The sequence below is a fragment of the Heterocephalus glaber genome, unplaced genomic scaffold, assembly GCF_053883595.1.
Source record: "Heterocephalus glaber isolate CG9 unplaced genomic scaffold, H.glaber_assembly_v1.0 deba00001504, whole genome shotgun sequence".
In the NCBI taxonomy this organism is placed as follows: Eukaryota; Metazoa; Chordata; class Mammalia; order Rodentia; family Bathyergidae; genus Heterocephalus; species Heterocephalus glaber.
In genome coordinates, this window is record NW_028258324.1 from 33,789,761 (window position 1) to 33,805,360 (window position 15,600).

The 15,600-nt window shown below is 34.8% G+C and overlaps 1 protein-coding gene across 1 annotated transcript in view; it reads left to right on the top strand.

The window, feature by feature from the left end:
• Lekr1 (leucine, glutamate and lysine rich 1) overlaps positions 1-15,600 on the top strand; it is a 218,895-nt gene that overhangs the window by 16,166 nt on the left and 187,129 nt on the right. Inside the window, 1 exon segment of the mRNA XM_087186421.1 lies at positions 35-245. Within this exon segment, the coding sequence (XP_087042547.1) occupies positions 35-245 (211 nt within the window).

Below are 15,600 nucleotides of genomic sequence, written 5' to 3' on the forward strand. Positions count from 1 at the left end.
AATCATTTCAGTAAATATACGTTCTGTTTCCTAGATGTCTCCTGAAGAAAAAGTTTGTAACTACTGTGGAGTCAGCTATCTAATTCTTCATGAATTTAAAGCTATGGAAGAAAAAGTGAAAGCAACGGAAAAAGAGATGACATTTTATCAAGGAATTATAGAGCTTGAAAAGAGGCTTCAAGAAGAGCTACAGTCTCTTAGCCAAGATTTTGAACAGTGCAAAATTGACAATCCAGAGAAGAAAGGTTGAGTATGTTTTTCTTTTCTATCATTTATTTACTTTGAAAGAAAAGTACAGAAAATAGATTTTGAATGTTTTTCTAGAATTTCTCAATATCAAGTACACTTGAATACACTAGTTTGTTAACTATATTGTTACTAAATATAATTATTAATATAATATGAAGCTTTCTTTTGAGGCATATATTTACTCTTTGAATACTTAGAAACAAAATTAATTCCATAACTAAAAGTTGAGATAGATAAAATTTTTTTCCAATTATACCTTTATTGGGAAGATGTATCTATCAAAACTTGGATGAATTTTGATTTTTTTTTTGTGGTACTAGGTATTTAACCTAGTAAGCACTGACCTATATCCCTAACCTTTCTTTTATTTTTGAGAGAGTCTTGGTAAGTTGCCCAGGCTGGCCTTGAACTTATGATACTCCTGCTTCAACCTCCCATGTAGCTGAGGCGACTATACTCAGTTGAATTTTGATAGTTTTTGATACCTACCGCTTGTTTATTTTTTATTTTTTAATTTTTTTTTTTGGTACCGTGGATCGAACTCGGGACCTTGGGCTTGTGAGGCAGGCAGCAGAACCACTGAGCTAAATCCTCGGCCCTACCACTTGTTTTTAAATAGCTTTGAATTTATAGATTTTCCTTCAGAATAAGGTTTTCATGTTTTGAAAAGGATACCAAGACATTAAAATCAGTATGTGATTTTAAATCATTGAAATTGCAATAAAATTTGATAATTGGTTCTTTACACTGAAGAATCTAATAAAAATTTAGTCTGCTTACAGATGTTTTAATGAGCTTATATGAACACTTCCAGATAAGGGTTTTTGCTGGTGTTATAGTTTTTCCTCTAAATGTAAATTTCTCAATTTAAAGTTTCAACAGTTTATGGCTAGTAAACCTTGAGTTGATTTAGTGAACGTGTCTACATGAAAGTAGTTACTTTTTAAATCTCTTAGGATTAAGTGCTTTTATTAAATTTTATTTTTATGAGTATGTAATTACATTAATTCCCAATATATATACAGTATCTTAGTCCTTTACGAAATATTTTGTCATGGTTTCAATTGCAAATTTGAATAATAGAATATTCTATAATATTTGAGTGGGAACATTTAAAAGTTTGGAATACATGGTTTAAAATTTTAAATCGAGAGTTTCTGCTTGCAAAGGGTTCTTTTGTTTGGTGTTATTCACACTTTATTTTCTTTAATAAAGTGTTGTATTATGTAAGTCATACATAAACACATGAAATAAAAGAAGCATATCGAGTAAAAAGCAAGAAAGTCCCTTTTATCTAACTGGTTGCATTCTTACTGGAGGTAAAACCACTTTTAGTGAATTTGTATATATCTGTCCAAGAGTCTTTATTTTGCCTTTATGTTTATTATAGATATATTTCATATATATAATATGTAGTTTTATATTTTAATAGACTAGTTTTTAAAACAAGCAATATGTTAAGTGTATTGTTTTGTGAATTACTTCTGTAACTTTATATATATATGTTACAAATTGTTTCATGGTAATGCATTTATATCTACTTTGTTCTTAACTGCAGCAATTCTCCTTGTCATAAATATGACATAATTTACTTAACCATTTCTCTTTCCAGCATTTATATTATTGCTAATTTTTATTATTGAATATGTCAATTTCATTATTGAATGAATGTGTTTTTCCATGGATAAATTGTTGAAAGTAAAGTTACTGAAAGAAAGAAAATACCAAGTTAAAGTTTAGCTGAGTATTATAGCAGATTGTCCTTTCAGAAGGCAGCATTAACTTACATTTGACCAATAGTTTATGAAGTGGCCATTTTCTTACATCTTGTTAGTGTTGACATTTCTTTTTCTTTTTTTTTGTTTGGTACTGGGGATCGAACTTGGGACCTTGTGCTTGCGAGGCAGACCGCGGCACCACTGAGCTAAATCTCTGGCCAGACATTTCTTAATTTCTCTCAGTTTCTTGTGTGAAAACCAGTTACATTATGGTTACTTAATTTGTATTTGTTTTGCTAATAAGAATGGACATTTTTCACATATTTATTAGATATTTATATTTCTTCCTCTCTTGATTACATAAACAGCCCAGTTTTCTACTTGCTTATTTGTTTACTTTCATCTATAGAGTTGTAAATATAACGTTGACCTTATACTTACTTTATATATATCATTCATGTTTTCTTATGGTTGCTTGTCTTTTCACCTGATTATATTTGTTGTTGTACTTAAAAAAATGCTAAATTGTGGCTGCAATAGGGTTCTGTGTCGAATTCTTTTGGTTACTAATAACAAGTTTCTCTAACACAAAATGGAATTTATTGGAAGAGCATGAGATGGTAACTCATTGAAAGAAAGGAAAAAACTCTGATACCTCGGCTTTGGAAATAGAAAACTGAACTTGTTCAGGTATCTGGGAAGTCTCTTTGGAGAGAATTAGCTCAGTGTTTTCTTTCTTGGATCATTCCCTTTAAAACTCTTATTTTCTTTTTTTTTTTTTTTGTACCAGGGATTGAACTCGGGACCTTGTGCTTTTGAGGCAGTGGCGGAACCACTGACCTAAATCCCTGGCCCAAGACTCTTAGTTTTTGATAATAGAACCCCAGAAAAGTTTTACTGGCTTCACCTGAGTTTCTTGACACATGACCCTAACCCTTTAGTCTGAGAAAGGGAAGGAACCTTGATTGATAGTTGTTCTATAAAGACTTCATACAATGAAGGAAAGGATATTCGCTAAAGAGAAATTAGCATAATATTGTGAGGAGGAATAGATTCAGGCAACATATATTTAAAACTGTATTATTTTTAGAGCCAGCTGTTTAATATAATTGAAATTAATTTTTGTATATAATGTGAGGTAGATTTAAAATGTCATCTCAGTTATCAGTAAATCTTTCATCTTTTCTCCCCTGCTTGAAATGCCAACTATTCGTTTCTAGTTTATTTGTGGACCCTGTATTTTGTACTGTTGATCTATTGTTTATCAGAGAGTCACCATCACACTGTTTTTGTTTTTTGGTACCAGAGATCGAACTCGGGTCATTGCGCTTGTGCAGCAGGGGTCGAAACCACTGAGCTAAATCCCCGGCCCCAAGCATCACATTTTTAACTACTTCAGCCTTATAATATGTTTTGGTATTTTGCTCAGCAAATCTTCATTTTGTTTTTCAGGGTATCCTGGCTTTTCTAGTATATTTTCTCTTCTGGATGAATTCCAGAATCAACTTATCAGATTTCATAAAACATCTTGAGTTATGATTTTGACTGGGGTTGAATTTACTTTCTAGAGCAGCTTCACTACTTTCTCGAGAACTGACTTTTTTATAATCTTGAGACCTCTTATTCTAGAACATGGTATTTTCACCCTGTTTATTCAGATGTTTATTAAACTTCTCCATAAAATTATATAATTTTATTGTATATTCTGTATTTGATCCCTATATATAATTTTTGTTGCTGTTAAGAATATATTTCTTCATTGCATTTTATAATTCTTCATACTATTAATTTTTATATATGTGTTGATTTTGTATTAGCTCTATGAATTCTTTTATTAGTTATATGTGTTTTTCCTGACTATATATATATCCATAATACACATATACAAAAAACCAGTCATGTGTATGGAAATTGTAACTGCCTTATATTTTTATTTCCAGTAGTTATATCTTCCCACACCCTTCTTTTTATCTTATTAAACTGGATTGGAACTATAGAGCAATGTTAACTGATGAACTTGTGAGTTCATCTATGTTTCTAATTAAATGTGAGTTTATCTAGCATGTTTCTGTGTTAAATAGGATGTTTTTATAAGTTTTTTAAAGATGCCTTTTATCAATTTAAGAAATTTGCCTTTTATTTCTAGCTCTTTAAGGTTTACTTTTTAATCAGAAATGGTTAGTGAATTTTAATAAATGATTTTTTATCTTCGTATGATTTTTTTCCTTTAATTTGTTAATATAGTAAATAATACTAATATAGTTTTGATATAAAACTATTGGTCATGGTGTGAATTTCAAGATTCTCTATATTTTATTTGTATTTACCTGCTTCCTGATTTTTGTCACAACGGTAATTTGTACTACTTTTTTGTAAATACTTCCTTAAACATATTTCTGTGCATATAATAAGCAGAAAAACATCACTTGCAATAAATAAAGGTTAAAAATATATAATTATTAAAATAAAAATGTATTGTCTCTAGCACTAAAGTGATCGTCAATGCTACTAGTGAAGTGTGTACTAGTTTGTGAAGAGCATTGTTCAAATATAGTTCTGGATCAGTTTGCCAATATTTTGCATAGACTTTTGCATCTTTATTCACAGGTGAAGATGGTCTGTAGTTCTCTTTTTTATGGTATAAAGATTGGCTTATATCAGTTCCTTATAATAATTTAAGGAACTTTTCCTTTGCATCCTACATTTTAAATAACACATGAGTTGCCTGTTTCTTGCAATTTTGGTAGCTCTTTTTCATAGAAAATATCTTTTATCTTTTTTGGGTGGTAGAATTTTGGTGACCCATTATATTTCCTTTATAGTTATTTCTTTATGGATTTTAACCTCTTCTCGAGTCAGTTTCAGAAGCTTATATTTTTCTAGACAAGTAACAGTTCTGCCAAAAAAAAATGTGTACATCAGGAAAAGAAAAACTTGTGTAAATATTTTAATACTAAATTTATTGTGACTTCATGAGATTACTACAAGTTACTTTTGGGCTCTACAATTACAATAGGTGCTCAAAGTGGTGGCCATTAGTTTCCAGACATTTATTAGTATGGTGAACTGCTGAAGTGTGTCTGCATTTTTTTGACAGTCTCTTTTTATAACTTGGCATTTCAAATTTCTTGGCATTTAGTATTATGTAGTATCTTTATTTAAAAGTTTGTTATATTCTTTATGAAAAATTTGTTTCTATTTTCCTTTGGTTCATTATTTGTGTCTAATTGAAAAAAAGCCAAAGGAAGGAGGGAGAGAGAGGGAGAAACGAGAAGAAAACTTTTTTTCCAAGGAAAGCAAATACTGTTTTATTGGCCTTTTCAAAGAATGAGACTTGATTTCATTAATCAAATCTGTTTCTTTTTTTCGTCTGTTCTCTATTCAGTAATTTATGCTCCTATTTGTATGTATTTATTTCTTATCCTTTGATTTCTAACTCTCTTGCTAGTTACTTGAGTTGAAGTCTTGATTAATTTGTTTTCAGTTTCTTTTTCTAAAAACATGTTCAAAATTATCAAGTTTCCATGTGGTGACAGACTCTGGCAATAACAAAGTGGTTTTATAATAATATTTTATTTTCATTTACTCTAAATAAGATGGAAGTTCAATTTTTCTTTTTAAATTTAAGACATACTTGTTTTGTTTTTGTTTTCGTTTTTGTGGTGTTGGAGATTGAGCCCAGGGCCTCAAGCATGCCAGGCAAGCACTGTATCACTGAGCTACATCCTAGCCCAATATAAGAATTACTTGGAAGAATGTTTAAAATTTCTAAATGAATAGGATTTTGTTTTTTTAAATTTACATCTGTTATTATTCTATTGTGGACAGAGACTATAACCTATTTGGGATGCATTAAGAGTTTAATAAACAGTAAGTTTTTGAAAAGATCCACTAAATTACAATGATTAATTGTGCCATTCTAATTCTGTAGATCTTAGTTTTGTCTATTTCATGGATATAAGGTAGTATTTTTGTTTTAATTTGGAATTTCCTAACAACCTATGATGTATCTTTTTTTTTTTTTTTTATGGATACTGGGGATTGAACTCAAGACCTTGCACTTGCGAGGCAGGTGGTGGAACCACTGAGCTAAATCCCTGGCCCCTGTGATGTATCTTTTTGATGAGGTATTTGTTTAGATCTTTTGCCCATTTTTTACATCAGTTTGTTTATTTTCTTACTGTTGAGTTTAAATAGTTCTTTATATATTTTGGATAACAATTGTTTATCAGATATATCTTTTGCAACTATTTTCTTCCAGTGTGTGGCTTGTCTTCTCATTCTGTCAACATTGTCTTTTGCAGAACAGTTTTTAATTTTAATAAAGCCCAACTTATTAAATCTATTGATGTAAGCTTATGATACTCATTCACCAGCTGGTCAGAATGACATTATCTGGTAAATTATACCTTTCACAGTCATCATAGAGTGGCATGTTGAGCACAGTTGGGTGCTTATTTCAGAGAACTGAAAAGCCATAATGTCAGGTTATTGGTGAGAAATGTTTCTGTTTAGATTTAATATATTTTAAAAATTTAACTTTTAATTTTGATATAATTGTATAATTACACACTCTGGTAGAATAGAGAGCTGGTGTACTCTTTACTCAATTCTCCAATGCTAACAACTCAGAAAACTGTAGTGTTCCTTTTCATACTCTAATAATATGACTGTTACCTCATTTGTTATTGTCCCACAGGTCTCTGAAGTTTTTTTCCCCTTTTTTCTGTCTGTTTTTCATATTGGGAAAATTCTGTTGGTTTACATTTAAGTTTACTAGTTCTACTGTTTGTCTTTCCACCCTCCTATTTCATCTAGGAAATTTATTTCAGTTATTGTATTTTTAAATTTAATAACATACGTAGTTCTTTTTTATAATTTCTATTTTTTTGTTGAAATTTCCTATTTTTTCCTTTGTTCCAGGAGAATCTGTAATTGCTTTATAAAGCATTTTTGTGATGGCTGCTTTATAGTCATCGAATAATTCCAACATCTGATTCATTCCACTGTTGGATCTATTAATTGTCTTTTCTCTATAAATGTTGTGATTTCCTGATTCTGCTTTGATGAGTGATTTTCAGTACTATCCTGGTTATTGTGGAAGTTATACTATGAGACTCTTGATCCTATTTAGTTGGGTCTTTTGTTTGTTTTTGTTTTGTCTTTTTAGTAGGGACTCCTTTTGTTGAAGTATAGTGTGAAAGTTGGCTAGATGTGTGTGGTGGTTAATTGTAAGTGTCAATTTGACTTGGATAAGGAGTGCTCCAATAGCTGGTAAAACGCTGTGAGGGTGTTTCTGGAAGAGATTAGCATTTGAATTGGTAGACTAGTAAAGATCATTCCCATCAGTGTGGGTAGGCATCATTCAGTATGTTGAATGTTCAAGTATGGAATGAAAGAAGGGTAAATTTCTTCTTTCTTCTTGAGCTGTGGGTATCCTATCTTCTCCTGCCTTCAGACATAGGTGCTTTTTGTCTTCAGGCCTTTGGACTTGGACTGAGATTTATATTTTTGGCTTCCTTCATTCTCAGGACTTAGGGCCTAGGCTAGAAGTACAATTTCCTGGATCTCTTGCTTGCAAATGGGACACATTTTAGCCTCTATAATCACATGAGTTAATTCTTCATAATAAATATCCTTGTAGAAGAGCTTGGAGTGACATATTCTAAGCCCTAAAAGAAAACAGCCTCCAACCCAGATTGATGTACCCTGCAAAACTATCTTTCAAAATGGATGGAGAAATAAGATGCTTTCATGACAAAGAGCACCTTAGGAACTTCGTGAATACCAAACCAGCACTCCAAAGAATTTTGCACAACATCCTAGGAACAGACATTGAGGATCACAACCCCAGGAAGCAAAGCAGAATGAACCCATCTGGCATGACAAGAAATTAAATGGAAAGGGGGAGAACCCAATAAAAAGAAAAAGTCTTGGCAATGACAGGTCAATACATTTCAGTTATAACCATCAATGTTAATGGTCTCAATTCACCAATCAAAAGAAATAGACTGGCAGAATGGGTCAAGAAGCAAAATCCAACAATATGCTGCATACAAGAAACACACTTAATTCAAAAGGAAACTCATAGACTGAAAATTAAAGGGTGGGAAACAATACTCTATGCAACAGGAACCTGAAAAAAAGCAAGAGTAGCTATCTTCTTTGCAGATCAAGTAGATTTCAAACCAACACTGATTGAGAGAGATGAAGAAGGACACTACATCCTTGTAAAGGGAAGAATCCAACAGGAGGAGATGAGAATCATAAATATCTATGCACCAAACACTAGTGCACCCAACTATATAAAACAAATATTAATGGATATGAAAAGTCATATATGCACTAATACAATTGTAGTGGGGGACCTCAACACTCCACTGTCACAGATAGATCAACTAGACAAAAAATAAGTAATGAAATACTAGAACTCAATCGAACTCTTGAACAAATGAACTTAACAGATGTTTACAGAGTCTTCCACCCCACAAAATCAGGATACACATTCTTCTCAGCTGCACATGGGTCATTCTCCAAAATAGACCACATACTCACACATAGAACATGTTTAAGTAAGTGCAAAGGAATTGAATTTATCCCCTGTATATTATCAGACCATAGTGCGATGAAATTGGAGATCCATAGCAAAAGAAACTAGAAAAATTTTATTAACATGTGGAAATTGAACAACACACTTCTGAATAACCAATGGGTCACAGAGGAAATTAAAGAAGAAATCAGACAGTTCCTTCAATTAAATGACAATGACAATACAACATATTGGAATTTATGGAACACAATGAAAGCAGTCTTATGAGGGAAATTCATAGCAGTGAATATGCATATTAGGAAAACAGAACGAGCCCAATTAAACAACCTGATGCTGCACCTCAAGCTTCTAGAAAAAGAAGAGCAGGACAACCCCAGAGCTCATACAAGGGAGGAAATTATAAAGATCAGAGGAGAAATCAGTGCAATGGAGACTAAGAGAACGATACAAAAAAATCAATGAAGCCAAGAGTTGGTTCTTCAAAAGATTCAACAAAATTGACAAACCTTTAGCCAACCTTGTCAGAAAAAGGAAAGAAAAGACCCAAATCCATGCAATTAGGAATGAAAAGGGTGAAATTACAACAGACCCAGCAGAAATCCAGAGGATCATCAATACCTACTTCCAGAACCTATACGCCAATAAGATGGACAACACAGAAGAAATGGACAGATTCCTAGATACATATGAATTACCAAAGTTGAATGAAGCAGACCTAAAAATTCTGAACAACCCAATATCAACCAATGAAATTGAAAATGTAATTAAAAACTTATCAACTAAGAAAAGCCTGGGCCCTGATGGCTTCACTGCTGAATTCTACAAGACATTTAGAGAGGAACTGCTGCCACTACTGTTTAAACTCTTCAGTGAAATTGAAAGGGAACCAATACTCCCAAATTCACTCCTGGAAGCAAGCATCACCTTGATCCCCAAAGCAGAGAAAGACTCAACCAAAAAGGAGAACTATAGGCCAATCTCGCTAATGAACATAGATGCAAAAATGCTTAATAAGATAATGGCAAACAGAATGCAGAAGATCATCAAGAAGATCATACACCCTGATCAAGTGGGATTCATCCCAGGGATGCAGGGATGGTTCAATAGATGAAAATCAATCAATGTAATACACTATATCAATAGAGCCAAGGACAAAAACCATATGATTATCTCCATAGATGCAGAAAAAGCATTTGACAAAATCCAACATGCATTTATGATAAAAACCCTACAAAAAATTGGAATAGATGGTCTCTATCTCAAATTGATAAAAGCCATCTATGAAAAACCAACAGCCAATATCATACTAAATGGTCAAAAACTGAAATCCTTCACACTAAAATCAGGAACAAGACAAGGATGTCCACTATCACCACTCTTGTTCAGTATAGTTCTGGAAACATTAGCCATGGCAATTAGACAACAGAAAGAAATAAAAGGAATAAAGATAGGAAATGAAGAAGTCAAATTGTCATTATTTGCAGATGACATGATACTCTATATAGAAGACCCCAAGAACTCCACCAAAAGTCTTCTAGACTTAATAACCAAATTCAGTCAAGTAGCTGGTTACAAGTCAACACACAAAAATCAATAGCTTTCCTCTACACAAATGACAGACTCATGGAGAGAGAAATAGGGCAAATAATTCTTTTCACATTAGCATCCAAAAAACTGAAATACCTTGGAATCAACCTAATGAAAGAAATCAAAGACCTCCTCTCTGAAAACTGTGGCACTCTGAAAAGAGAGATTGAAGATGATATCTGAAAATGGGCAGACATCCCCTGCTCCTGGGTAGGAGGGATTAATACAGTGAAAATGGCCATACTTCCACAACTGCTATATAGATTTAATGCAATTCCAATTGAGATCCCAGCAGCATACTTCATGGACTTTGAGAAAACAATCCAAAAATTCATTTGGAACAAGCAGAGACCCAGAATAGCAAAAGCAATTCTAGGTAACAGAGACATGGCAGGGGGTATCACAATCCCCAACCTGCAACTCTACTACAAAGCTACTGTGATAAAAACAGCATGGTACTGGCAAAGAAACAGACCTGAGGACCAGTGGAACAGATTAGAAGATGCAGAAACAACTCCAGACACACTCAGCCATCTCATCTTCGATAAAGGAGCCAAACAGCCTCACTGGAGGAAAGATAGCCTCTTTAATAAATGGTGCTGGAAAAATTGGGCTTCAACTTGCCAAAGATTAAAAGTAGACCTATATCTCTTGCCATGCACTAATCTAAAATCAAAATGGATTAAAGATCTAAATATTAAAATAGAAACTCTGAACCAGTTGGAACAGAGGTTAGCTAGAACCCTTGAAGACATTGATGTAGGAAAAGATTTTATGAACAAACCTCAGTTGCCCATGAACTAGCCCAAACAATCAACAAGTGGGATCTCTTCTTATTAAAAGGCTTGTGCACACCAAGGGAAACCACAGGCAGTGTGAAAAGACAACCCACAATGTGGAAAAAAATCTTCACTTGCTCTTCCTCAGACAAAGGTCTACTATTTTGAATCTATAAAGAACTTAAAAAGATCAGATCTCCCAAATTTAAAGACCCAGTCCAAAAATGGGCATCTGAAATGAGCAGACATTTCTCAGACAAAGAAGTAGAAATAGCAAATAAATACATGAAAAAATGTTCAACATCACTGGTCATTCGAGAGATGCAAATGAAAACAATGCTGAGATTCCACTTCACTCCAGAAAGAATGGCTGCTATCATGAAATCAACCAATAACAAATGCTGGCAGGGCTGTGGGGAAAGAGGAACCCTGCTCCACTGCTGGTGGGAGTGTAGACTGGTGCAAGCACTGTGGAAATCAGTATGGAGATACCTCAAAGAACTAGGACTGGAAGTCCCATTTGACCCCGCTATTCCACTGCTGGGGATTTTCCCCAGAGAATTAAAAGAATCATACCACAGTGATATATGTGTACCCATGTTCATAGCAGCACAGTTTGTGATAGCTAAAACTTGGAAACAGCCCAAATGCCCATCAACTAGAGACTGGATAAAGAAAATGTGGTTTTTTTTATAAAATGGAGTACTACTCAGCCATAAAAAATGAGAAATTAGAGACATTTTTAGCTAAGTGAGTGTACATTGAGGCAATACTCTTAAGTGAAATAAATAGGACACACATGTATAAATCCCAACTAGTTTCTCTGGTGTGAGAAACTGAAAGTGTAAATAAGGACTAAATGTATAATAGGTAATGTGAAATAGGAAGAAAAAGGACAAAGGGGAAGGAAATGGGAGGGCTAGGGGAAAGGATAGAAGGGAGTGGGATTAATATGAGAAAATGGAAAAATAGGAACAAAATCTTTGTAAATAGGAATGGAGGGGTTGAAGGGAGGGCTGGGCAAGGGTGAAAAATAAGAACCAAGAGAGACTATGTAAAGGTGCAAATTTCCAATGATGACTGTCATTATATTGTATACTTAAAATATACCAATGATTAGAATGAATAATTGATAATGCAAAATAGGAAGAAAAGGTCCAAAGGGGTAGGAGTGGTGGGAGGGGCAGGGGAAAGGAAAGAAGGGAAAGAAAAAATGCTGAGAAATGGAAAAAATGGAAATAAAGTCTTTTTAAATAGGGAAGGGTGGAGGGGCTGAAGGGAGGGCTAGGAATGGGGAAAAAATAAGAACCAAGATGCATCATGTAAAGGTACAATTCCCAATGAGAAATGTAATTGTGTTGTATACGTACAATGTACCAATAATAGAATTTAATAAAGTGAAAAAAAAATAAATCTCCTTGTATATATGTCAGCATACATCTTAATGTTTCTGTTTCTTTACAGAATCCTAATAGAACATATGTGTCCACTTCCCCACTGGGCCCACTGGTACTACTCCAGGAAAAATCGGGTCCTGATTCATACTGCCTTGTATCAAATTGGTAATGTACAACCTAGTCTACCCTTTTCGACTCACCCTTCTGGCAAAAGAAGGTCATCATCAACTTGCACTGCCTGGGTCTCTGTGGCAATGTAAAATCAACTCCCTGCTGCTAAATTTTCTGTTACCAGGGAGGAGGGAATCCGAGGACTGAGTTACACCATTTTGTTGCTATAATTTAGGAACAGAAGCTTGGGTTTCCTTTGTATCCTACCAGTACCAAAGGATGGGAGAAGGAGAGGGAGAATGCCACCTAGCTGTGCCTCCAGCCACTTAATCCTATCTTGTTGATGCTAGCTCAGAGTGAAGGTTCAGCTCTCTGCTGGTCTTACTGACCACAGTGGACTGGGAAGCAGAGTATTGACAACCCTGTCTCATACCATCTCATTCTGCCACATTGAGGCCAAATGGGATCTGAGGTATTCCACTGACACCTGCTAACACATGGGTTGGTGGTGGAGGTGGATCTAGAGCTGCTGACTAGTTCTGTTTCAGGTGCTTCATTCCATGTCTGCTTGCAGGTAGGTTTAGTTTTGCACAGGACCTCACTGATACCAGGAGTGGAAGGGAAGTAAAATGATTGCTCTTACCAACTTGCTGCCCCTTGTTCAACCTTGGAGCAGCGTGAGTTAGAACCTCATTTCTCCACTGACCCAGCTGACACTGCTATGGTGGCAGAGTTGAAGCATGACTTCCTCTTTAAGAGGGTTTAGAAAATCAGTTCCCACCTCAGCCTCATTAACACTATGCAGTGGGGAGAACTGGAGTATAGCACTTGCTTCTGTGGGGCAGGGAAGGGGTGGTGTGGATGATAACTCCCCACTCAGCCCCGTTGAAACTGAGGGGGGGAAGTACAACTTTTTAGTTATGTTTGGCTGGAATAGGGAAGGTATTGCCAAATATGTTTTCTGTTGTTCAGTCATCCTTTCCCTGGTTAGCAGGGTGGGCCAGAGGTTTTCTTAGAGTCGTCCATGGTCAGGCCCTGCCCCTGCCCCTACTGTACCAGGGATTGAACTCAGGACCTTGTGCTTGTGAGGCAGGCATGGTACCACTGAGCTAAATCCCTGCCCCTCTTAGAGGTTTTTTTTGGTGGTTGTTGTTGTTTTGTTTTGTCTGTAGCTATTGGTGTTTCTGGGTTGAAGACTCCTACAGCAACTTGTCTAGAATATATGAGAGATACTGAAGGAACTCAGGAACTTCATTGCCTTGGTGTTTCTCAAGTACTAACATCCTTAGACCACCTATCTGCTTTCCTTTTATCTTTCAGTCTTCCAATGCTTATTGTTGTGTTATGTCCTCGGGTTTTAGATGTAAAGGAGAGGACCTGGGAGCAATTGGGATAGTTCAACATTTAAAAAAAAGTAATTGGTTAAATTCCCACAAATATAACTTTATAGAAGTGTATTTCTATATGCCTCTTAAACATTTCCTGTTTAATTTCTCTTCTGCTTGTGCCAAATTGAGATTGTCACATGAGAAGCTGAGCCGTACAATAGCCTGCTTATGAGGGATGGAGCTTCAAAGTTCTGTTCATCATAGTTGGCAGCTATCACTTGTTAGGTAAACCAGGTAAGTCAAGTCTAGAGCAATCAGCCCAAGGAAAGAGCCTAGGTAGGTATGAAAGGTGCAGAGAGCTAGATCAAGTCCATAGCTTAGGACTAAATACAGAGAGTATATCTGAGTTTATGGATGGTAAGATTTCGAAGAAATAAATATACATAGCTGGAGGAGGGGTGATGAGACAAACCAGGCAGATTTTGTTAGTCAGCCCTGGAAAACCTGCCTTCCACCTAAATTGACTGTATCAATTAGAAATTCATTCTATTTTTCTTCAGTACTCAGGATTGAACTCAAGGCCTTCACAGTGAACTACTGTACATCCTCAGCCCCTTTTTTATTTTTTATTTTTAGGCCGGGTCTCAGTAAGCCACTAGGTTGCCCAGGCTGGGCTCAGGTTGTAATCCTCTTGCCTTAGACTCCCAGGATGCTATAATTACAGGCATGTGCTACCATCTTCAAAGGTTCTTATGGTATATGTTATATGAGAATAATTAACCACTCTACGATTAATATACTATAGCTTTATTTCTTTTATATATAACCAGAAGCAATCCCTGGTACATACACTTAATTGTACTTCATGCTGTCTTATGATCACAATTTGGTAAGGGATGGACTGGTGGACAGGTGGATGATGGATGGAGAAATGGGTGAATGTACAGTCAGTATGTTATAAGTTGGTGGAGAATATCTTTTTTTATGTCTCCCTAACACCTAACTACCATCCTAAGTGCTCTTGTATATAGTAGATGCCAAGTGGATATTTATTGATGATTTTGTTAATTGAGGTTTGAAAAGGATATTTCATGAGAGAGGGCTATGAGTTATAGGTTTAATTTGGATCCTAAAAATGAAACTCCCCTAAGAGGGAAGCATGTAGACTCTCATAATTGAAAGAGACTTATAAAAACTTGGGTCAATCTGTAGTGTATCACTAATAATTTAGAAAACCAATACCTTTTTAAAAGAATCGAGAATATATCTTGGCAAATGTCCTTCCTAATGGTGTCTAAAATAATTTATTAAGTGAAAGAATGTTAAATAGTATTCTTTGGTGAAATAGCTCATTATAAGTAAGGTGATCACAAAATATGTAGTGTAATTTGGGACATTTTGAGAGTAAATTGGGGTGCTGTCAATAATAATTTTTAGGATCAAAAGTGTAAATTCTATTTAGATGTTACTTGTACATAATATAAAATGACTCTTGAGTAGTAAACTCTATCTGGAACTGTCCTAGGATATATAGCTAATTAAAAAAATAAGTTATTTCTATTTAAAAAAATAAGTTATTTCTTTAACTTTGATAAAGATTTGTGTTATCATAAAACTCTGAGGCCCTTCGCATTCAGTCTTTTTGCCCATTTTTCCCCTAGCCAAAGTGAACTGTTCATCTTACTTCTCTCTTTGTAGCTTTTATCTTTCAAGTTCCTTCTCCTTCATGGTGTCACCTCTACTTTCTTCTACCCCACAGAGATATCCTTTTTGATATCACATAGGACTTACATTTTAAAACAGTTCAGCAGTTGCATGTGTTCAGGCCTCTTGTTGGTGTTTGTTAAATCTTGTCTTTTTAATATGTGAGAGTCTTTATGA